The 25,082-nt window shown below is 46.8% G+C and overlaps 1 protein-coding gene across 4 annotated transcripts in view; it reads right to left on the bottom strand.

The window, feature by feature from the left end:
- LEF1 (lymphoid enhancer binding factor 1) overlaps window positions 1-25,082 on the bottom strand; it is a 56,421-nt gene that overhangs the window by 5,153 nt on the left and 26,186 nt on the right. The window contains exons 4-11 of one of the 4 annotated variants that reach the window (XM_032187486.1): window positions 20,603-20,735; window positions 16,904-16,994; window positions 14,823-14,906; window positions 12,849-12,971; window positions 11,975-12,137; window positions 8,526-8,633; window positions 5,649-5,697; window positions 4,944-4,984 (exon numbers count right to left, since the gene is read on the bottom strand). In XM_032187486.1, coding sequence (XP_032043377.1) covers window positions 4,950-4,984; window positions 5,649-5,697; window positions 8,526-8,633; window positions 11,975-12,137; window positions 12,849-12,971; window positions 14,823-14,906; window positions 16,904-16,994; window positions 20,603-20,735 — 786 coding nt within the window. In that variant the 3' untranslated portion in view covers window positions 4,944-4,949. The remainder of the gene's footprint in view (window positions 1-4,943; window positions 4,985-5,648; window positions 5,698-8,525; window positions 8,634-11,974; window positions 12,138-12,848; window positions 12,972-14,822; window positions 14,907-16,903; window positions 16,995-20,602; window positions 20,736-25,082) is intronic. The other 3 variants (XM_032187485.1, XM_032187488.1, XM_032187487.1) reach the window with 3 other exon arrangements.

Genomic DNA, 25,082 nt, shown 5'->3' with positions numbered 1-25,082 from the left:
CAGCAAGTCGTTGGTCTAGGCTTGGTTTTGGTTTTTGGTTTTGTCGTCAGGGTGGCTGGCTTTGCACTCATGTGCCAGAAGACCTCTGAAATTCAGTCACAACCCCTGAAAGCGACAGAAACTAAACAGTGCTAGTTTGCTGGGCGAGCTGTGACAGAACTGCCTTGACATGCAGCGCTGTTGGCCTTAGAGGACAGACTTCACCCAAGCTTGGGCTCCACAAACAAGTGGGAGGACTTGTGACAATGCCACAACCACACGTCGGTCTCCCCCTTTGAACTTTTTGCCACTACAAAAAGAAAACACGACGCAGACATGAGATGGGCGCTGAAACGCTCCGGTTTCGTTCCAGTTTGGAGTGAAACCGCACTCCGAAGTCTCACGGTTTTCCTTCTGAAACCATTTGCTTCCACGGTTTCCTCATGACCTTCGAGTCCCCAGTCTGGTGCTAAGTTTACTAAAGCCACCGACACACACAGCCCTCAGCCAGAAGAGAATGGTGCCCTGGCAGCCTCCTCCCTGTCCCCACCCTGTCCCACAGGAAGGGTGGTAGAACAATGCTGCTCCTTCTCTCTGGCCCAAGCCTCCTGCTGCTAACACCTTAGAAATGATCCGACGCCGCTTTTAATTTCTGCAGCAGCATCTGCAGCTCAAGCACCACAGGTTTTAGGTGTCCTCCTGCCGAGTTACCAAGTTTTGTCCTTTGCCACTGAAGTCTGGAAGTGCTGCCTTCGTTGCTGATCTTCTCAAAGACTTTGGTTGCAAAACCCAACATTTTGTAAACCCTGGCAGAGTCTCCTTGTTTTGTCCCTCCCGTGCTCACGCTGACTGCCTGGCTCAGAGCTTTCTGCTTCTTATTTAGCAAACCTGTGCTCGTCCCCTACCTTGCCTTGCCCTTATGCCTCTCATGGTCGCTGACTGCACCCAAAATTGCTTCCGTGCCTCCTTCCCACCCTCAGTTCGAGGGCTGGAACAGGGAAATGGGGCTCTCCACATGCTCTGCTGCATCTCTCCCAGCAGGTGTCAGTGCCCTTCTGTACCTGCCGCCTAAACAGGAGCTGGCTTCCCTTCACGTTTGCTCCTTTGATGTTTTCCTTGCTGTCGGAGAGCCTGACAGGATGCAGCTTTCCCATCTTCTGCCCCGAAGGCTCGGCGTTGGGTTAGGGCTGGCTGCAGGAGGGGGTCTGCGTGAGGGCTACACCCCTCCTCGTTGCGAGTTCCTGTGCCTGTCTGAAAAAGGTTGAGGCTAACCGAAGTCAGTGACTATTTGGATCACAGAAATACTTCAATCCATCAAATGCTCCTCATTTTTTTACTTCATTTTTTACTCAGGCAGGAGAGGGAACGGGGAGACAGGGGGCACAGAGGAAGCATTTCTCTTCAGTCAGGACACGTCCCTACACCACCGTCATCCCCTTTGCATCTCCTTTCTAGGACACTGGCCAGAAAGCCAGGGTCAGCTATGAGCGTGGTCATCAGCTGGTTCTTTGCCACCCACTTCATATTCTGCTTTCACAGCCTAACTCCATTTTCTGTCTAAGTAATGAGCAGAAGATAATCCAGGCAGAGATTTCTTGTTGCAGCGCTATCCAAAGTTTCTTCGTCGCCGAATTTCCATCTAGGGGTTTTGAAACATTACAGATTATTCCTTGCTTAAAGTCAAGCAGTCTTAATGTGATCCCTTTAAGTGCTTCTGATTGTAAATCAGTATTAGGCAAGTTTCCTTATTTTTGAAAACTTTGCTAATCTGGATGCTAATTGTCACGGAGTTTTTGCAAGCCACAAATTCACTTCTCACAGGTTTTCAAATGTCTATAACACTTCTCTATCACTCTTTTCAGCCCTTGAAGACATGCCAAAACACAATGTTAAATTATGTAGCTTGTGAGGACTTCCCAATTGCTTCCTGCCATATGTCAAACGATGTGCCTTTTGCAATTGCCACACATAGCAAGGCACAAAAAGTTAACTATTTCCGTGTTGCGGAATGATCGGGGCACTTTTGGTAGCACCCTTCTACTACCTCAATGATTTAAAAATACTCGTGAGATGCTAAAATATTGGTTTTTCCTCCCAGAAGTCAAATTGGGTAGGAAATTAGTAATCACCACTTCGGTCACAGAACTGCTCGCATTTAGAAATCTTCTGGAAGAAGTCTTTCTGAAAAAATAAAAGAAGTCCTTCTGAAAGGTATTCAACAGGCAGTCTTTGCGTTGTCCTTGATCTTAGCTCTCCTCATTTCCCCTTCCTCCTGGCTTTCTCCAAACCCATTTTTTAGCATTATCTGGTCTTGCACTGCTCTCAGTTGATTTCAAAGGAGAGGGTAACAAACAGGAGTTACTTCTTCAGCAAATGGGAGCTAATCGAAGCACGGTGTTGGGCCATAGGAACCGAAGACAAAATCCCTCAAGGAGGCCGTTCTGCAGCTCTTCACGAGTATCCCCGGGTAATTTATCAAGGACTGGAGTACCGGGTCACAGCATTCCTAAAACTCTCTAATATTAAAGTGTTTTTACAAATTGGCAGCTCAGCAGGCTGGAGGGCTTAGAGGAGCTCAGCTACATCCTAAGCAGGGAAGCCATGAGGAGCGTCCTGGTGTGTACAGCGCTGGGAAGAGGAGCACCTTCATGCTACCATCTTGAGTTCACTGCTCAAATGAAGAGCAAGCCAAGAACCTGGCCAGAAGTCTGTCTTAAAGATCAGTAATGTTCTGAAGTGTTCATGGAGAAAGAAAAAAAAAAAAAAAAACACTTTCACAGTCTCTTAAATCATTTCTGTTTGCATGTCTCCATATCTCTTCCGTTACTTTCCTCTGAACATCCCACCACGCAACCCTCCCACCATTTCATCCTTCTCACTTACATCACCCTAATTACAGCCCTGGCTGATCGCCTTTGTGCTGATCTCGAGATTCTTTCTTTGGTCTTGCCACCTACTCGTTTCTGATTCCTCTCAGATAACAGAATGCCTGTCTCCTTCCCAGACCTCCCACCCTCCTTCCCCCTCTGCCTCGCACCAGCCATGCGAGCAGGGAAGCCAGTGTTTTCCTGTCTTCACGAGCTCACCGAAAGGCATTCCCAAACTTGTCATCTCCATCCAGTAAAGACTGCAACAGCTCTGCTGCGGGCCTGCTAAAATATTCCGCTCGTGGGCAAAACATTCCTTGGAGTAGGCTTGCAAAGGGCAGGAGTCTTAACCTTCAGAAGTTTACTTTGAAGTCTGGCTGATTCGGGTTCCCTAAATCATCCCGTGCCTTTACTTCCAGCTAGGGCACATCTGTACGGCTCAGAGGAGAGCACTCACTCGGCACGCAGCGCCCGGTGAAGCTGCCGACGCGTGCCCACGTGGAGCCAGCAGCACACTTCCCCTTCAGAGGAAGGCGATGCCTCCCTTTCTCACCCTTCGTGGTATAAATTGTACGAGGACAGAGACGAGGATATTACAACAGTTTCCACACCATTATGGACCTTAAGAGAAGGGCAGAAAGGATGTAGAGGTAGAAGAGAAAGAGAAAACCCACAGCTTCATCATCTTCTATTTCTACTGATTCTCTGCTATGGGAAATGCAAACAGAAACTCCAACAAAAGCACCGGGGTGTAGGCAAGGCAGCCATCCTCGGGGTGTAACGCATCCAAGAGACCAAACATTCCCCAGCTTTTAACTGTCACATGAACCCTAATCGTACCCCATTCCTAATTAAGTTCTGTGCACTAACTTAGATATGCCAAAAGATATGCCAGAGCACAATGTTAAAGCGTGTAGCTCCTGTATCAGCCGTGCGTTGTTTGCTGGTGCTGTGTTAACATCAAAGGGAAAAGCACTCACAGCAATCGTGGGCCTGGGCAGCGAAGTATCAATTAGAAAAGTCAAGGTTAAAGCACTTGCCCTTTTTTGTTGCTTTATAGGTATAACACCTGGGACAGTTGCTGGAGCCACACTTCACAGCTACATTTGTTGTGTGGCCTACAGAACCCAAATGCTGCAATCCACACCCCAAACCAGCACGAGCCTGGCATATCGCAACGAGCAAGGCTGTCCGCGTGCATTTTGCCTTTTCCCTTCTTTTCAGCTTTACAAAAGCGAACCGAAACAGCAAACTCTTAAACCTAGGCAAGTTCAGCCTCACTGGCCTGCTGGTTTAGGTAGAGGAGAGGCCTGGGCCGTGCTGGCCGGCTGACGACACGGAACAAACTCCACCTGGCTCCCTCCAGCTGCAAGTCTGAGCAGAGGGGACAGCCCAGAGGAGGTCGCTTCGCTGCCTACCGAGTGCCAAGGGGCTCGTGTGGCTGAACGAGTCAGGGAAAGAGGGGAGAAAGCAGTGAGAAGGGAGGATCTGACAGCCCGGCGGGGTGGTGCTGCTGGGTGTGTGCAATAGCCGGTGCGGGTCCACCTCCTGGAGGTGGTGTGGAGAGAGAAAACACAGGCTGGAACTGCAACAAAGAAAACCCCACACAACACACCACCGTACAGCCGAGGGGAACAACTCTGATACAGCTGAAATACAGTCCCGTTCTCTCAGCAGATGGTTTGTTAGTATACAGGTGAATAAACAATTTTTTTAAATAAAGTGTACCCCGCCAGCCAGTGTCAGCACATAAAATGTGCTCCAAAGCCAGCTTCCAGCCTGCTCTTTCTGAGCTGTGGCGTTTTGCTGGCTGGGAGGGCTTGCACTGCTTAACATAAACCCGTCCTTGTGCTTCCCAGGCAGACTTGCAGCGAGTCAGTGAGGTATGGTCAGTTTGGAAGTATTAAGGTTAAGAAGTGAAATGGTGGACGCCTAGTAGATAGCCGGTATAAAAACCATCAGTAGTCAAAGCAACATTCACTTTGGGGTATGAAACTTCTGCAATTTTTGCTAAAATTCATATTATGGCATAAAATTTATAAGAAAGCTTAGCTTACAATTCAGTTTTTATCAGGAAAGCTTTAGAGATGTTCTTACCATGCTTCAGATGTAGGCAGCTGTCATTCTGGGGCCTGTACCTGTAGAAAATTGTTTTCCTTTAACAAATTTCTGTTACAGAGTTTCTGCACATTCCAAATAAGTCTGTTTGCTACAGCATTACATGGATTTATTTTTTTTTTTATTTATTTATTTTGTGGTTTTGGTTTTGGGTTTTAATCCTTATGGTTCTTATACCAGCCATTCGTGTTGGGGAAAACAGTGTTTCTTTTTATGTGTTTTAAAGGCAAAGAGGAGACCTCACTGATGCTTTTAGCCAGCCTACTGGCAGCTGTTAGTGTAGATGGAAACGTAAAATACGGTGCTAAAAACTAAAGTGGCTACAAAAAAAAGGTCAGTGTAAACTTTCCAGTGTCCAATGGTCCCACACAGCACTTGAGATGAAGTCTAAGGATGATACAACTGGCGGGGAAGAAAAGCAAAGGTAAAGCAGGAGAGTGACTGCAGCGAGGCGTCAGTTCAGCCAAAGATGTTGATGTGGTCAGGAGGGTTATAGGGAGAGGGGTGAGGGAGAGGAAACAAGTATTGTGTGCGTTTTTACAAGCTTGCATTCAAAGTGAAGTATCTTAAAACATCAGTCAGCAGCAAATTGTTAGAGCACAGCATGTGAAAATTAATAGCACAAGCCCTGGTTTCTGAAACACACCTGAAGTGAGTGCTAAGGAAGAGTCGGTCATGGCCTACCTGATGCTGATTCCTGCAACTTTTCTCTCTTCCTCTTCTTTTTCTTCCCCTGCAAAACAGGCAACTTTACCATCCCATTACACACGCACAACGTCTTTTATCCCTCCCTGTCCCACAACATTGAAATGAAAGCCAGCTGGACACCGAGAAAGCGGTTAGGAAAAAAAAACAACAAAAAACACATCTTTTTCAGAGCAGTTAAAGCCCTTTCTAACCCACTTCCAACTCTTTCAGTGCTAACAAGGTTTGCCCTCAGCATCTATGGAGAACCATGCACATGAGCAATACAGATTTTTGTATCCAAATCGAAATACAATTTCTGGCAGTTCCTCAGCGAACGCTTGCAGCCACGAGCACCCGGAAGACTTCTCGAGCTTCCTAACCCGATGACACAAACGTTGATATCCGAATTTATGGCTCTTACAAGAGCCCTTCACACATTCGGATACTTACGGCAGCAGCAGACAGGGTGTTGAAAGTACCTAGGACAACCACGGCTTGGCCCCAGGGTGCCAGCCAGCCAGCTAAAACTGTGCTGATAACACCCGTGGCTGAGCAAAGGCCGCGTGGCCGTGCCTGGAGAGCTATCAGTGAAGAGAGGAGCTGTGGCCAAGTGGTGTGTGGCTCCGCTGGCTCTGCCCTGCGCCCCCCAGCACATCTGGCAGCCACCAACGAGTGCCCCACGTCCCAGCACCCTGCCGTGGCGCGGCCGCAGACGGGAAGGGCAGAGCTGCAGGGCTGGGGCGTCCCTTCGGCCGGGACGGACAGCGGGTTTGGGAAAGCAGAAAGTGGATTTCAAGGGGGCTGGGAAAATCAGGGCGGTGTGCTCTGGCGTGGAGGCAGCCAGGCAAGGCTGCTCTGCGGCGGCGTGGCCTTACTGCAGATGGTTACATGGAAAAATCACGCAAGGAGAGCTTTCTGTTGTTCTCTGAGTCTGGCTGGCTTCAGCTGACACACACTGATCTGAAATCCACCTGTGGGTACCAGAAGTGGAAGAAAAGAAGGAAAAAGCTGGGCTGAAACTAGCTTCTGGCAACACCGCCACGGTATGGAAACACTGCTCTCATGCCTGCCGCACACCTCTGAAGGACTTCTCTGGGTGTCAGTAATAAAAAACACAATGAGAAGTGCCCAGATATTGTCAGCAGTTTAACAACAACGCTTAACATTTTCTTGGAACTCCTGAACTCCTGAGTAACGGGGCAAACCAAAGCAGAAGGATTAAAACCAAGCGGTACATTTTCTTAAAAGCCACTGTTTTGTCAGATCAGCTGCAGGAAACAGGGCCTCTCTAATTCACTTCCAACCCCAAAATATTGCAGCAATCTCTTGGCTAAATGCATAGTTTCATTTTTGACGGCAAGTTAGCGAAAATGAAGGAAAAAAAGGACGACTTGGACCTGAAAAGGTTTCAGTGATAACCTGTGGTCTCCTATGACCGCCTTCTCAGCAGTGCTGCGCTCAGGAGGATCCTCTGGTGCAACACAGGGCTGGAGCACGTCAGAGCTGCACAGGATGTTAGCAGGAAGCAGGTCTGAGAGAGGTCTCACGTGCCACCTGATGCAGGCAACATCTTATCGAGGCATTTAGGAAACCACAGGTCTGCTGCTTGTGCTGTATGGCAGCAGGCTGTGGCAAAACACATCAGGTTCACAAAGTCAACACGTCTGAGTGTCACCGGGCAGTGCCCCACAGGTGAAGTAAGCTGCTGAAGGACACCTTTCCTGCTACTTTAAAAGCCAGCCACCTGCATAAGGTCACGACAGCCCATCTGCTAGGGAAGACGGCCGTGTAAAACAGGCAGCAACAGGCTGAAACAGGCTGCCAGGGCTTCCAGTAGTATTTGTGCTTACACAACCGGGCACGGATGTCAGCAAGACCAAGGCATTTGCTTCGGAGATGATCACATGGTTTCTGTGTCAACACCTCCCGTGCCAAAAATCTCCCTCAGAGACTCTGGCTTACAACAAAAAAATGTGTTTGAACTGAACGGGAGCTGTGCTGGGCTGGAAACGCTGAGTGCTTCTGCAGGCTCTGTTAACGCCGCGTTCGGGCGCCCCCCCAATCCTCAGTGTCCACGAGACACAACTCGAGAAATGCCACGGTCAGCCTAATGCAGATGGGAAAGCGAGCCAGACGTGGCATGCACACTGCGAAACGCAGTAAATAATGTTACACCTGACGGGGGACAGAAAGGTTTTGGGCTTCGTTACCTAACAAACAGCTACACCGACTGCTCGGAGCGAGCACGCTAGCACAACTGTGCAGTGCAAGCTGTGCAACACGGGAATAGTGTTTGATATTTAATTATAAAATATGAGCCATCGTAAAAAAAAAAATCTTAGCTAAATTTCTCAGCCTCGCCAAACTATAAAAGCAGAATCTATCGTAAGGTTTATCTGTACACGTTTTGCAGGCTTTATTTCAGGGGTGGAGCATCCAGAATTACCTCCAACTGAAGTTCAGCTTCCACCACTACCCCGGGCTTTAGGTTCTCCTGCAAGGGAGGCACCCCTTTTATTTTTTGCTCAGGTCTACACAAGATTTCTGGAGAGCAGGTGATCAAATAGAAATAGTGGAAAATTCACAGCTGTGCAGTAGGACATAAGCTTTCAGACAGTGCTGATGACTGACTATGAAAAAGTTTCTGTGCTATTTATTTTCCCTCAAAATCTGTGACCTTCGTAAGATGCATCTCAACAACAACGAAACGTTAAATTTTCTGGATGTTTGAAGTACAAACAAATATAAGGCTTATGTTGTATATTTGTTCACCATCCCTCCTACCAGGTATTTCCACAAGCTAGAAGCGAAAAAAAAAATAAAGAAAAAAAAAAAAACCTGTTAGGTGAAGGAACCTTCAACTGAGCGACTTACATAGTTGTCTCTTGCAGACCAGCCTGGATAAAGCTGCATGTGTAGCTGCCTTTCTTTACGAGCTAGTTCATAATATTTCGCTTGTTCTTCACGGGAGAGAGCGTGCCACTGCAAACAAAATAAACATCGCATTAGACCTGGAAATAACTCATACCTAGGCAACAGATGACATGAGCAAGTGTTTTTGTGACTTTGATTCAGTCCTCCATTGCAAAAATGAAATTCATTAGCAGTTACAAGCACCCGTGTTTATTAAACAACTTTCAGGCATTTGTCAGCTCTGTAACTGCCAAGTGCCTTGAGCAAGACAAAAATCATTTATGGAAACAGGGCTCACCATATAATCCGCTCACAGAACCGAGCTTTCCCAACATGACATAAAAAAAAAAAAAGCTTAAAAAGAAGCACTCCAGCTCCTGACAAAACGGAATGGTTTGTGCTGCCTTTGAAGGGCGGAGAGCTGCCCCCCACAGAAGGGATTGCTGTCTTGCTTTTGAGCAGCAGCTACACACGGGGTTGCAGTGCCAACACGGAGGGCTCTCAGGCTCCTGTTCCAAGATCAACCTCTACGTATCGAGCTCCAAGGCACCCGCCTTCTGAGTTCTTGTTGTAACAAAGGGAGAGAAAATGGCAACTGCAGAAAGTTTCTAAGGTACAAAACCCACAGCGCTGCAGTCTTCCAAATTACGGGAGCTGACCTGGGTGGCCAAGAAAGGATAAATTTCCTGCTTTCTTTATCTCATTTAAACACCAAACGAAACCAAAGACGTGCAGAGATGAAAAGGCACCATCTACCTCGGTATCTAATAATTCTGTAGCTGGGGGAACATCTACTAGACCTGAACCAGAAAGAGAAAAGGAGTTTTGTTTAGAATTGGGTCCACTGCTGCGGCTTTAGATGTGCCTTCTTGTTTGACCATGTGCACTGGGGGAGAGAGGGATGACGACGACAGGGGGGCCACGACAAAAGGAAGGAAGATGTTAGAAACACAGAACCATGAAATCAGTGAGAAGCTCATGCACGAATAATTCACAGAACTAGGCTTTCGGGTCAAATCACATTTGATTTAATACGTTGTTTTGTTACATGGTGGAAGATGTGAACTTGTCTGCCTCGACAAGCTCGATGTGTTAGCGAGCGCACAGCGGCTCGCAGCCTGTTTGCAGCTCTCGGGTTCCACGCACGCGTTCCAGGACTGGAAGGTCCCGAGCATCCAAGGAACGAGCATTTTTCATTTGCAACAGCAAGTAAGCTGATAAAGGCAAAGTTACAACTGTGGAAAAAAAAAAAATTCCACATGAGCAACTGAGGCAGCCAAATTTCAGTACAGCAAGAGGCAGGACGAGAAGGGTCAGGCCGCCTCAGTGACAGGTGGAACATTTCTGGTTCAGTGCAAATGGAGTGAGAAACCTTAAGAAAATACGATAAGGGGACGGCCCATTTCTCTGCAGACATTATTTGCTGCTAACAGGAGGACAGACGGAGAACAGCTGCCTCACCAGAAATATGAAGGTAAAAAATCTAAGAATCTAAAGTTATTTTTCCACTCAGAACATTATTAGATTTTTATTTTATTTTTTATTTTTTTACAAATTATATAGAGCTTTCCTGTAGCTGACACTTTCTGCCTCATTTTCTAGTGTCACCTGGACTCAGAGTTACAAAACTGGTCCTTGTGTGGCAGTGCCACTGGACTTGCGTTTCTCACTGGCTTCAGTGCCCACATTTAAAACTCTCTGAGCTCGAAAAGAGCAAAACTGGGACTCCAAACCATGCAGAGAAAGCTCTGGATTAGAAGTTTATTTTTTTTCTTAGAAGTTGGCATCCTTCCCTGCTGCAGACCTGGAAGGTCCCTAAGGCTGCCTAAGGTTTCCCTGAGAGGTGTTTTTGTGCCTTGACCCTTGCTTGCTGGGTGTGAAGAAGCAACGATTTAAACCTAGAGCCCACGGAGGCACAAGGGTGGGTGGGAAGGAGAGGAAAAAGCTCTCCTTAGTTAAAGCAGAGGATTTCCAGCCTTGGGCTTCCGGATTAAGCGGCAGCATCAGAGAGCCCAGCAGCATGCAGAGCATCAGCTCTCGGGAACAGAGGCTCCCGTTCCAAAGTGGCAGAGAGCATAGCAAATAGTGGCCAGGATGGCTGAACACAAAACGTTTGATAATAATTAATCTCCCTGCAATTATATGGGATAACTCATGCGTTGTTTGTACCACAGGAAAGAGGAACCTGAGGTACTTTTACTTGGAAATAGAAGTCAGAGCAGTGGAAAAAAGCATGGAGCAGAGCACTGATTCATTAGCAAAATGGAGTTAAACGAGCCACTGCCATCATTCAAGTCAGGAAAACAAGACTGATGTACTCAGCAACTAAGACGAATTACTGAGGGGGGTGAGAATGTAAAACATGATCACAGAGACCTGCATGCAAGGACAGAAAAAAGCTGCAAGGTGTCCTTTAAGAGCAAGCAACAAGAACATCAGAGAGAAAGAAGAGGGCTAAAGGAACCGGGACAAGCAACAAGAGATTCCTGCGCTGTTTGAGGGGGTAAAATAGGTCTTCAGACGAGAAGCAGCTAAAGTTGTGCACTGACTTCCCACTTAAAAGCACATTTTTTTCAGAGAGCTGTAGTGCCTCCTCATACTGACTTAGCCAGGAGTCAAAAATGGGGTTCACTGGGCAAGGGGATTGCAAGAATCCATACTCCACGTGCTACAAATGTCATCCCTTTTTTAATTTGTGGGGCAACCAAATTCAAAACGGGTACATCTCTCTGCTGCATTCCCTGGAGGAACAATGCTGACAGTGAGCACGAGGTTTGTAACTGTGGGTTGGCCTGCAATTTTTGAGAGCATGGAAAGAAAAGAACATGCCTGCGATGCCACAGAACCAAAGGACTCTCAGCAAGGCCATTGAGAGGCTCTGGGATGTGTCTGGGATCACCAAATACTCAGCTGGTTCCTTGAGAGGTATTCAAAACTTGACAGGTCCCTGAGCAAGCTGAGGTCACTGGACCCGCTTTGAGCAGGTGTTGGGCTGAACCACCTGCACAGATCCCTGCCAGTCTACGTGATTTTACAATCAGACCCTGCTTGTATTCACTTCTCAGTTCCATCTCCGTTGACGTCCAGAGTTCATCTTTGACTGCATCCCAGCCTAAGGGAGGACAGCGAGGGCGATTCGAATGCTCCTTCCACGTGTGGATGAGAATATTCCCTGCCTGAGGCGCTGACGTGAACGGAACAGACGCCAGTTTGATGAGGAGGAAAAAAAAAAAATCAAGACCTTGCTTTTATTTTTAGTCGCATGTTTTATCTTCTATAGCTAATTTGATAGTTGCACATTAGTTAGCACCTCGAGCAGAAAGTGAGCCATCACACCCACTAAAGGGAAACACACAAATTAGCAGCACACGTGAGCACACACACACACACACACACCCTTCTGTACATACCCTTCTGCCAAGAATCTGGTTGATAGCTGCGCTTTCTTTCAGAGTACACTCTGCTACAACGTTCGCTCTCATTTCTTTCATGTACAACATGAAAGCATTCAGAGGTTTCTTAATATGAGGTCTTTTTGGCTCTTGTTCTTTTCTCTGTTCGTGCTGAGGCTTCCTAAAACGTGGTGGGGGAAGGGGGAAGGAGGAAAGAAAAGCATCTATTTACCTTCAGCCTAAAAAAACCCCACCCAAATGAGAATTTCCAATCAGTGGTTACAGTGAAATAGCTCCCGAGGACGTGAATTTCAGTGGTTATGCCCCATCCTCTTTCACAGCTTTTCAGAGAACTGACTTAATGCAAGGTGTCTGGCTGATGAGCAAATAACATTTGATCTGTGGATCTGCTCCAGATTCATCCCTATCTCACCTATTCTCTTTCTGAATGGTTATCTGCAGTACCCTGCTACAGGCAGGAGGACAGCCCCTCATCTGCTTCTTTCTTGGGCCTCTTGCCTCCAAGCACTAAGCAGCAACGTTGCTTTCTACTGGTAGGTTTTGCAGCTAAGACTTTTTCCAGCAGAAGCTCATGAGTTCACCCTCAAGCAGCATCCTCGGGTAGACCGGTCCATGGTTATGTCGGAGTCGAGATGATTGCTGCTGATAGCTAAAAAGTGCTGGACTGGAATGAGCAAGGGCTTCACGTTTCATTACTCTTCTAAAAAGTCGCCCTTATCTCCTTTTTTTAGTTACATAAGGGGTCAAAATTCAGAGAGGTCACGAGAGGTATTTCTTTTTTTCATTCATTTTAGACCTTGACATGTCTTCAGACAGCATTAGTTCTCAAACATTTATTGACAGGGGGCTCGGTGCGGGAAGGCAGACTCACACATGCATTAGCTCACTGTCGTTGTGCGGATGTTCTTGTTTTACTTGAGGTGTAACAATAGCTGGGTGAGGGATTCCAGTTGTGTGAGGGCCTGGAGGACCAGGAATCATGTGATGTGAAAACCTAAAAGAAAAAAAAACACAAAGGAAGGTCTATAACCCTACTGAAGGCAGGCATCAAGCAAATATGACAGCAGCAGGACGCCCCAAGAATGCAAATACCATGGAGCTTGCAAGGGAAAGGCGATTCTTTAAGAGTGCATGAAAAATATTTGGCTAAGATTCGTGCATTGTAGCCGGTTTTATTCAAGAAAAACAAAACTCGGTCAATGTTTTGGTTTTGAAGAAGTTATTTTATTACCTTTCGGGCAAATAGTTTTATCAATGCACAGGAGAAACATTTAGTGGTCGTACTGTTGCACTGACTAGCAATAGAAATACACATTTCTTAACCAAAAACTGTATTTCCACACCAAGATATAAACATTCTTAAATTATCCACCACCAGCCAATGCGAAGGAGGGAACTGCCATGCAGAAACAAATAAAATAAAAGAAGAAGTCTCTTCAAGAAGTCCCTGAGAGCTCTGTATGGAGTCTCTTACTTTTCGAGGTACTTAAATGAAAAGATTTTAGCATCACCTAAGCTCACTATCCTCCCCTCAAATGCTTACACTAATTACGATGAAAAATTCCTGCGTCTTGGAAGAAGGAATTAAAAAAAAGAAAGACTTGCCCTAAGTAAAACTTCCTTCCATCTGTACGAGAAGGAAAATAGAAAACAAAACAGCACCACTAACTCCACCATCCCACCCTGCTAACCCAGCTCATCCTCGAGGGTGAGGGGCCTTCGGGGTGCTGAGCCCCAGGTGCTCAGGAGAACCTGCACGCTTTGCTTGGAGCTGGTGGAATCCCCCAGCAACACCACCAGCAAGCTAAAGGTTTGCTGAATGAGCGCTGGTTAAGGAACTGCATTCAGCCTCTCCTTCTCCATTCCCTAGTCCCTTTGGCCTGATCCTCCACTCCATGAAAATAAAGCAAACACGAAGCCCTGTAACCAGCTGGGTGATTTTAATTGTACAGAAAGAACGGCTTCTCTCCCCGGTCACCCTGCCAGGCACATGCTTGTCATTGCCCTGCAAAGAAGCGAAGGGATAGCGATAACCCAAAGGCACCCACGCAAACAGAGGCAAGAGGACCTACCACTTAGCAAGTGGCCTGTCTTAATTCCCCGTGCAAGAGGATGTGTCTTCTACAGATCACACACACACACACACAAAAAAAAAAAACAACAAAAAAAAACAAGAACGGTACATTGCAACCTTGTGTACACCAAGCACAGGATGCAGAAGCTGTCTTTAGAGTGCAGAAGCAGAGGAGAGGAGTCTGGAGTGTGTCACGGCCAAGTCTCAGTTAGCATCGCTCGCTTGCACTTAGACATAAAGACAGTGCCTGAGTCACACACCAGTGCGAATACGCCGTGCTGGCATCCCTCGCCATTAGTGGCCTGGGGCTGTGAAATATCTACCTGCGAGCAAGTTTCTACACGGAGTGATACCTAAATGATTCGAGCCTCATTACCAGCAACTTGGAAATTAAAACTACGGAGCGCAGACGAGAGTGACAATCCACCTGGTTTCATACTCGTGTAAAGTAAAAACAAAGTATGCATGTGAGCCGTTGCACCGAGGAAGGAACTAGTGACTCATTTCAGATGAAACAGATCAATTAGCTGCTGACAATTTGCCGCTGCTCCTAATTGCGATGCTTCGGAGACTGCCAAGAAAATGCTGAGTGAAACCAGTGTGGGATCCAGGCAAACTGTGTATGCACATATACGTTAAATAAAAATGTACGCATAAAGTTTTAGCTGACTGAAAAGCAAGCAAAGGCAGACCAAGATGCAAGCAGAAGAGCAACTTGCCCTCTAGTGCCAGCAGTTACTCCCCAGTCAGTCATTCACCTCCTACACCTACCTGGACATGGAAGGGTCGACTGAGAGTGAGGATGGGTAGGGCTGCCTGAATCCACTCGAGATGGGATATACAGGCTGACCTTGCCTGAGGTCACAGAAGAAAGGAACCCATCAATCACATGATACGGTATTCAATAGTTACTCTAGAGCTGTAAGCACTTGATGGGAGCTCAGGGTGAGACAAAAATAGTAATAGGTAAAATTTTCGAGAGTTTGGCTGTATTCGAAGCTAACAAATGCTTGAGCACTTAGGAACTTCCTCCCTCGCTATTGAGAGATTCCCAAATCTAGGTTTCCACTGGGGAGGAAAGAAAAACAACCAGCCTTCCTCCCGTACAGCACACGTGCGTGTACACACACTCCCTCACCTAGATATAAATGCACTGCAATCAGATTTGGTTAACCAGCTCTTACAAAAGAGGCATTTTATTCCACTGTAGCTCAGTGCAAGAACACCACAGCGTGAATTACCAAGCTAGAAAACCTCCTGAACAGTTTTATTCAGTCTGTGAAGACTTAGGGCTCTCTTCATTTGTACCTTCTCCAGTGTGGAACGAGTGGCCAGCTTTTCTAAGAAACTCGAATTTTGTTTGATAAAAAAAAAAAAAAACACAACCAAACAACAACCTAAAAGCCCACAACAACACAAGTACATCTTAGTGCATCTTTACTTAAAAGTTCAACCTTTGCAAATTCAGCCCAAATACCTGAACCAGTCCAGCAAGGCCACCACACACATCAATTTGGTTCCAAGAATTACTTATTGAAGGGCAGAGCAGCTTTTCAGAGCTGGGGGAAAAAGGGAGAGTGGCTTTTGTAGGGTTCAGGATACGGGTTTCACACTTGGGGTAAATGATTGGCAACGAGTAATGCTCAAAGGGAAGAGGAACAAAAAAAAAAAGGGGGAGGAGGAAGTCTCAGCAGCACTACCACACAGGAGGCTGGCTACATCCAGTTGTCAATGAGCAGCACCGAACACGCTCCCAAACCTTGTAAAATCTCAGCTCATCTCTCCTCTTTCTCATGCCGGTTAAGCCTCCTTCCCAGTCCCCTCCCCGCCAGCCTCTGCGTTGAGAAACCATTCAAAAGAAATGATTGACCACATCTGGAAAATGAATGCCAGGAACTGCCTGGTGGTGGTGGAGGTGGTGAGTCAGCCTAGCAGCAATGAGGGGGGATGGGGGGGAAGTCAGATGCTTCCATATTTTAGCTTTGTATCTGATAATAATTTGCTACAAGAAGGCATGTGGCCCTTCCTGAAAGATTTGCCAGCAGTGAAGCATTTCACCGTCTTCTGGGCTCTACTTTCTCTGCCTGTTGTCATCTGGATTATGTTTTCCTCCCATACACAGATACATGAAAAAAATCTACATCTCTCGTTGTGTGGGCACAAATTAGTCAAGACACAGCTTCTAAAGCACTGAAACTGTTGCTGAGTTTCCTTGCTCCCTGCTCTGGCAGAACTGGGGGCTAGCACCTATCCACCCCTAGCAGACGTGAGGCACCTTGTCACATTGATTGCGTTCTGAAAGTACCACGTTTCCTCCAAAAGGAAGACGACACCTTCAATGGCAGAGAAAGATCCTTCGAGTGCTAATGTTAGCAAGAAGAGCAAAATCTCCCAGTAACTGAGGCATCTCTCTGTACAGAAACTGTAAAAAGCTGCAAAAGTTTGTTCTCCATTCTGGTGCAGTTTCAAGCCTTCCCCCCCACACACACACACTTCAAAGTTCTTTCTTACCTCCCCTCCCCTCCATAATTGCAATTTTGTTTATTAAAAATTTACATTTAATTCCTTGAGAACTGTTTTGTGCTATCTTTCCAAATGCCAAGAGCCACAAATCTGAGCCATAAGAAATATATAGACTTCAAAGTGAAATCTACACACTTCAATTTCTGTACGTGTTCAAAAACCAGATTCAATTCATTTCAAAGATCAACATTTTTTGATCTTTTAAACTTAAATAACATAGTCATTTCTTACTGCAGCGACATTCTTATTTTGTCAATGCTGCGACTGATTCAACAACAGCGGAGGGTACAAACATGCACCTTGTCTGAAAAGAAGCTAAAAGATCTTACCAGCCGAGAGGTGGTGTTATCTGTCCAACCCCCCCTGGAGACAAGGGATAGAAGGCAGGGATATCAGGAGCTGGAGGATGTCTGGACATGCCTGTTAAAGAGTACAGAAGAATGAATGACTTTCCCCTCAAAATATTGCAAATGCGAGCTACAGTTCAGAGCTAATGCAGCCAGCACTATGATGGATTTAGTGCCCTGGAATTAACCACCTTTATGGCCAGTGCTGAAGCAAAAGGCCACCCATGCCCCCTTCCAAATAATAAATACCTTGCGTACTGTGTTGTGATTCAAATGGAAACACAGGGGGGGAAAGGTGCAATAAACATCTCAGTTAAGGACCTGCACAAGTTCAGATTTCCTGTCAGGTGCTTTAGGCAATACCATCCTCTAAGTGTTGTCACCAAACCCAGCCAAATCCTGAGGAACTGCTCTAACACACAGCGCGAAGCAAGAGGAAAATAAAGCATTGCCAAAGAGGCAGCACAGCCGAGCTCTTAGATTAGGTAAATTGCTACTTGTATGTTCTCACTGGCTCCCTTATGGATTCACAGATTTTGGAAACTTGCTACCACAGAGGATCAGTGGTTAATTAAGAATCATTTTCAGGCCTGTAATGGTCACACTTGATATGATTCATTTGGCTTCCAATTGTCACTCCAGCTCCAACTAAGCTCTTCATCAAGTTGACTCCTGTGGGCTCCAAGGTCAATCTGTTTTGCATTGGTAGTGTTTCATGGAAAAATAAAGAGTCCCATCAGAAACGATCCATCAGCCCTCGTTCCCCAGAACACAGAGTCCTACAATTGTAAGAATCACCTCAAGATTAAAGCTAATCCCAGCCCCCAAAGGGCCCCTGGTCTCCATTCTTCACCTCAAACTCGCTCCCCCAAGGGACGTGGAATTACAGTTGCAGAGGCCACAAAGACATCGGTTTATTTAAATGTGTTTGGGGAAGAGGAGGCTGAAGCAGAAGGAATTGTTAAGTCTACTTCACATGTTAAATCAGCTGCTTTAAAAGGGTATTAAATATTTATGTGGTGACACTCCAAAGGTCCAAGACTGAGTGCGCTACCTTGAGACTTGGTTTTATAGATTGACGCTACTGATTCCTCCCCACCCCACCCCACAGTTTGCATTTAAATCTTCTGAATTTAATTATAAGATTTGAGGAATATCTTTCAGGATTGTGCAGAGGAAAGGATGGAAAACAACAGGGGTGGTGGTACTGCTAACTCTGTCTCTTTTGGTGCCTCAGAAAAGCTCAGTCCTCAGACCTCGCACCACAGCCCGAGGATCGGATCTCTGGCCAGTTGTCTCTTCAGAGGCGTAAAAACAGCTGGCGGCTGACAGGAGAGAGAACATTTTGTGTTTTTAACAGGGTTTTTAACAGTGAGGGAAGGCTCTTTCAGTGCGGTTATAAAAGGGTGAAAAACAAGCCCGGCCTCTCCTCTCTGGTGACAGCTGATCCTCCCGGGGAGCCATGACACCACCTCCCTCCTGCCAGGCCGAGCTGCGTGTGAGGAGCCGGCCTGTTCTGACCCACGGGGAGGCCAGCTTGTGCTCACAGGAGGGTTAAAAACAACACGAATTAAAGGGAAGGATGAGCTGACTGCCTGGAGGAAGGCGCTGGCCATGTGGCCATCCTGAGGTGCCCGGGGTGCGGGAGGGGATGCTGGGGGCAAGCCGCCCTGGGACCCCCCGGCGCCTTCCTGCTGAGGGGTTTCAGGGGAGGAGGGCACCCCGGCGCTCCAGCCCCACGCTGGGAGGCGAGGACAGAAACAATGGTCGGAGGCATTTGGCAGAGGACCTGAGGGAAAATTTTCCCTTAGCAGCAACAACTGCACGGGCCACTTCACTGGGGCTGCTCTGACACGCTCGCGGCGCTGGAATGGGGAGCATGGGAAGACCACACACATCAAGGAGACCGTGGAAGAAAAAAAAAAAAGAAAAAAAAAAAAAAAAAAAAAAAAAGAAGCCTCCAGCCCACATTGTCCGTCGGCATCTTCTCCAGACGCTGAGTGCAGGAGTCAGAAGCCCGCTCAGAAATATCAGAGCTCTGCGTGAGGGATGGGCTGCGCAGGGAAGAGACAGAAATGAGGCGGGGAGGGAGGACGGGCAGCAAACACAAACAAGGTGTCCAGGCTGGGTCTGCAGGAGATGAGGAGAAAAATAACTTGCCATCACAGAAAGCCAAAGCCTTCTGAGCTCAGGCCTGTGGCATTGGGATGTGCCCCACCAGCCGCAGCTGGCTTTGGCAAGGGGTACAAATCCCCACTCCAACACGCACGGCACCCCTGGGGCTTCAAGGAATGAGCAGAAATATCCTCCTCCTGGGCACTCGTGCAACGAAGGAAGACAAATGAGGACAAGGGGGCTGTGTTTGCTTCCGCTGCTCTGAAAAAAAATATATTCTACATGCACTTACAGGCCAGAGTAAATTAAAAAACAAGCAAACACCACATGGCCACAAGGCCATGGCATTCTCTGGATGTAGCCCATGTTATTATCGGCATAGCAAGGCCAATGTAAAAATAAAGCATTCAGGGAAAGTCAGGACTCAAAAAGTCTCTCTCCTTGGGTGATGGTGGCCAAACACTGCTCCAAATAAACAGGACAATTCTGTGTGAGGACGCGTGTCCAGGTAAGGCAGAGCTTCACCAACTTTTCAGCCAGCTGCTGTGGGACATGTGCCTGCAGAAGAAACCCCTCCAGGACCAGCCAAAACCCCTCATATCAGCAGCTACATCCTGACTACAGCAAACAGCTTCATCTGCCCTCCGTTCCCCTCCTTCCCTCCTCACCACCAGCTCTCCCACAGAGGCTTCTCCTTAGACTGCTCACCCAAACCCATGTTGGATGGGGTCAGTCCTCCCCCTGCAGCCCCCAAACCACCACATCTCCCCTCACCCCAGCCTTTCCAGCTCCTTTATCTCAACCCAGCGCAAACAAAGGCCACACCAAACCCCTGGGATCACCCACGTGTCCAGAGGGAGCGCTGGGTGCAAGTCCCAGGCTTGGTGCTTCCTCAGGAAGCCCAGCCTGCCCCCAGCAGCAGGGCAGCCCTAATGTCACCAGACGGGGATCTGGGCTTGTTTGTTTGTTTGTTGTTGGTTTTGAGAAGTCCCAGGGGCATGCAGAAAATGGACACCCGTGACTCGGACATGTAAAATGATGCTTTCTGCAGAAGGCAGCAGGTGCAAGAAGGTTAAAAAAAAATAAAAGTCACGTTTGCAAAGCCTTAACTTGTGCAGGTGCTACACTGTCCCCCTGTATTTTAGGGACTACGCTCCAGTTATGCCAGCTACTGTGTGGAGGAATTCAGACAGAATTCAGAATTTGAGAATTCAGCTTTGATTAAAAGGGAAACACAGCAGTACTTTGATAACCGCAGCTCTTCCCTGGTTTTGGGGAAAGTGAGGGATGATTGCTGTTTCTGTGTCTGTGCGTTGCAAGCCTCAGGCACAACAGGGGGCGGTGAGGGCTGGCTGCTGCTTACTGAGATTTTAAAAGGCTCTGATGAGTAAAACAAGCCAGAATTATCACATTAGGAAGAGCACGAAGATTTAAAAAGCCAAGTTAAATACCAGCATCACGGCAGAACAGCTGTCTCTGGAAGTAGGCATGCACGGCCAGAGCTCTCCCCCCAAAATATGACAAGCAAAGCCATCAGCAGCATGGGGGGCACTGGGACGGGCTCACCTTGCTTGGAGCTGACGTCGGAGGGGATGTGAGACGGGTGTGACCCCGGGGAAAAGTGCTCATCGCTGTAGGTGATAAGAGGGGTGAGGGGGTGAACCGCATGAGAAGGCTGTACCACTGGCACCTTGTTGGACTGCAAGAGATGGGAAAAAAAAATAGCATTAGTGAAATGTAGCTGCTGCATTTAAAAATTTAATAATAATAAAAACGCAATAACAAAATATGGTTTTAATATATTCATGTTACTGAAGGCAAAAGGTTTAAAGCGAAGATTTGCCACATCTCCAGCTCACACAGCAACATCAACTTTATCAACTTCACTCCTCCTCTCCATCACGTTCCTGCTTTTCTGCAGGACCACAGCGCAGCAAAGACGAGTGCCCGACAAAGCTGGCTTGTACATCGGGCTTTTCCCCTTGCAATTTTATAAACTCAGGTTGAAATCTCTCAGTCTGTGCAGCAGCTATCTACAAAGTCACCCTTAAGAGCCTGATTTCACATGTTGGCAGTGGCATTTTTGGAGGGGCCAGCTGGGAAGGAGACGCGGAGATGGCTGGGAGCTTTGCCATGTCACCCCAGGGAGGAATCAAAGTGCTGAAAACACCCAACAGGGTCCCGAAAGGGGTGCTGTCAAGCGATGTTCCCACAAACCACGCTCTTGAATGAAGGCTGCAAGGCAATGGGACTCATCCATGCCAACGCAACACTTCCATGCTCACACTGCTTGAAACAAATGTCACTTTTCCCATGGTGGGAAGAACCGCAGCGACCATCCCAGCATGTAAGAGGCGCTCCGAGCTTCTACCCCACCACCCTGCACCCTGCCCTGAGGCAAAAATAATTATGCAACTAGCAGATTTTTAATAAAATAAAAAAGAAAAGGAGGAAAAAAAAAAGTAATAGGCCTTCAGACAAAAATGCTGATAAATCGCAGCAAGAACAGCCTGTCAAATGCCAGGAATTAAGAGAAATAAAAAATCATTTAGGAACCCAATGAAATTAATTTTGAGTCTCACTATTCAAGTCTTGGCACAAATAGACATTACGACAATACTCCAAGTACAAATCAAGGATTTCTCTGGACTTCTAGAACCAGGAGGGCTATTAAATGGACAACTCAATTTATTGTTAAGGCTGGTGGGAGCAGAGGAAAAAGGAGCAAATGGGAACCAGTGCAGCGTTTTCTGCTTTCCTTGTTTTCAGAGCACCACCTTAAGGAACTTGCATTAGCAGGCAGTATCTTCTTAATGTCTGACCTATCCCTCCAGTCATATAGCTCAGAATCTGGTGCCATGAATTTTTGCTAAATTATGCTATCCTTGCTCTCCCCTTAATTTTACGGTTTTCAACACAGATTTGCTTTCCTGTGGGAAAGAGATAAGAACCTGAGGATTTTAATTTAAGCTTTGGCCTTGTCTTATATTTTGCAAGATGGAGAGAGAAAGCAGCACTAGTAGGTGTTTTAAAGCCAACAAGCATTAGGTCCATTTTTGTGACCAAATAATAAAAGCAATATGAATTCTCAAGAATATGTATGAGTTGAGTTGTAAAGGCGATACCACAGGCTGCTATTCATCTTCCCAATCTGTATATATTCAACAAAAACAGATGCCAACAAATTTCAGATGATTTACAAATCAGGCCTCAGTCTTTAGCTACAAGACGCACGGGCCAGCCCACCATTCAGCAATTACTTTATCAACAATAAACTGTACATTATGAATAAAGATCAAGGAATAGATGTATTTAGGTCACACACGCAGCTGCTAATCAGCATTAATTTCTCAAAATTTAGTAATTAACATTTTGTATTATACTGGATGTAATTGTCATGCACGCCCGTGGTATCAGGGCTGCTTGCTTTCAGAAATCATCCATTCCTACTTTCAGTCAGCCAATCCATGTACCCCCTCGCTCCTCAGCATCCTGCAGATTCGATTTTATTTTCTAATTCTCAGCACCTTATCCCCTAAGCCCATGGCAGTGGTTTTCAACGGGTGAAGGAACTGTGAGAAGTGAGGAGAAAAGCAAACCGCTTGTCAGCGGGCTTAAAATTAACATATAAACAGGGTGGATCTCCATTAACAGCATTTGGAGGTCCTTCTGCAGAGCCTGAACTGGCAAAATAAATTAATAACGATAATAATAATAATGAAAATGATGATGATGATGATGATGATGATGATGATAGAGGTGCTCTGGCCTGTCTCACAGTGCTTTGGGCACCCACATCCACCACCAGACAGGGGCTTGGTGGTCAGGCTGAGCATCGTGTTCCCTGCTGGTTCCACCATGACAGTCACCGTGTGTGATGGGCAGAAAACACGATTTCTCTTTCTGCAGTAAGATTTCTCTTTCTGCAGTCCATTAAGTCATATTTTCTTTATCAGTGGGCTTCCTCCTCCTCCCACAAGCATGCTGCCCATGCAACATGGGCTGTGTGCATTTGTTTCCCCAGATTCTCCCCAAATTTGTCTCTGAACACAGTACTTTTAGGAAACCTCAGGCAGTTTGCACAGGCCCAAAGCAGGGGCTGCTGACCTTGACCACACTGAGCTCCACATGAGGGGAACGTGGTTCCTCAGTCCCCGTCACATTGACAAGATACACATCTTATATAGGCGTGATGCTTTTTCCCTTAATACAATGTTAAAATCTCCTGCAAATCCCTATCAGAGCCTACGCCTTCAATGAGAAAGGCGTATTACAGGATTACTTGTTGTCCTACGTGAGGATCTTAAACTAACAGCTAGCGAAAAGCTTCGGCCTGCACCTATATGGTGTCCTATATGCGACAAGTGTGCAAAAACTATAAAAATCCCAAGCCAGCCACAGCAAAAATGCCTGTGGGTCAGCACTGGGCAGGCAGGCTGGAGCTGGAGGGGGGCATTTGTCCCAGAGAAAGACATTAAAGGGGCACGGAGCAGGGAGGTGGCCTTGTGAGCAGCAGGCTGCAGGGCCTGGCCTGAGGCCTGCCATGGCTCCCCACCACCAGGTCACAAAAATGAAGAAATACTTCGTCCTCCAGCCAGTTCCTGGAGCCAAAACCAACACCCAAAACAGTGCTCTGATTTTTTCCCGCCTCCTTTAAACATTTGTCTGCTTCTAGAAGAAATGCTGCAGCCTCCTTACTTCTCTCCTGTCAATAAGTGGTACCTTGGGTACAAGCACTAGCGGACAGTCTTCTCAATCAAAATGAAAATAAACAGATTTACAAAACAAACCAGCAAACACCTTAAGGAAAGAGAAAACCAGACCTGTGTGGCCAAATGCAAGCGTTCCCTCTGTTCCTGAGGGGAAGGGTCGTTTTGAGAAGCATGGCTGCAAGTTTTTGACAGCAAATGTTAAATTGAGAGGGGAAAACACAACAGCAGACAGCTCCTCCAAATGTACACCACCAAAAAAACCCAACCCCGTCCACTACTGCTGTGGGTCTACCTCAAAAAAAAGAAAAAAAAAAGGACAAAGAAGACCAATGACTTGTTGAAGGACTTCAGGGTACCTTAGCCTGCAAAGACAAGGGAAATCTGTCCCTTTTTTAGCCTGTTTAACTCGTAGTTTCGAGGGCCCTGAAATCGTTCTTAGGCAGAAGGACTTGGCAAACGGAGGAGACCGACATTTCAGTTGCCATCTCAAAATAGCGACAGCATTTTAATGGCTAACCCAACTCTGGATTTATGCCTTTGATGACCAGCTGTTGCAATAGGAATGCAAGGGCCAGGAGAGCATAGTTCTGGAGCAATGTGAAAGCCAGGCCTGTGTATGAAGGCCCGCTGTCATGGGCAAGCTTTAGCACAGGGAGCTGGAGGTGGAAGGAGCAGTAAGTGAAGTAAGGTGTCTCGTTACCAGTAGATGAAACAGGTAATCAACTCAAACAATAATTGCAATTACAATTTTCTATCTTCCAGGGAGCCGTCATACCATCCCTTTCCATAGGCAGATCTGCAGAGGTGCAAATTATAGCAAATGGTTTTTATGTATAAAGCCAATCTCCTTACAAGCTCTTGACAGCAGAGATCACTTTATGTTTAACTTTCAAAACCTTCTCCAATTGCTAGGCAGTGCAGCTGAGGAAATGACATAGGTACAGAGGTGGTGGGTTTGAAGCCTTACTTTTGACCTCACCTTGAAAGCACGCCCACAGGGACCACCCCACTCACCCCTTCAGAAACAGGGGTGCAGCAATATTTTGAATTATAAAAGACAAAAAGAGTCACGTTCTTTATATGCTGCTTCCCAGTATGGCAGCACAGTGCCGTTTATGTTGCTGACCCTTCCTGTTTGGAAACACCAGGGCTGACACCCATGGGACTTGCCACAGTAAGATGGCAAAGCCAAGCCCTGCGTCCCTTCTGACATCACATTTTGCAGCTTTGCAACTGGTAACACTTATTCAGAACAAAACTATCCTCAAAACTGCATGCTTCAGGGAGTAAACCGGTCACTAGCAAAGAAGAAAACTGCACCCAGTCCCCCTTTC

Source organism: Aythya fuligula, chromosome 4 (assembly GCF_009819795.1).
Source record: "Aythya fuligula isolate bAytFul2 chromosome 4, bAytFul2.pri, whole genome shotgun sequence".
In the NCBI taxonomy this organism is placed as follows: domain Eukaryota; kingdom Metazoa; phylum Chordata; class Aves; order Anseriformes; family Anatidae; genus Aythya; species Aythya fuligula.
This window is presented reverse-complemented; position numbering and strand designations above follow the sequence as displayed.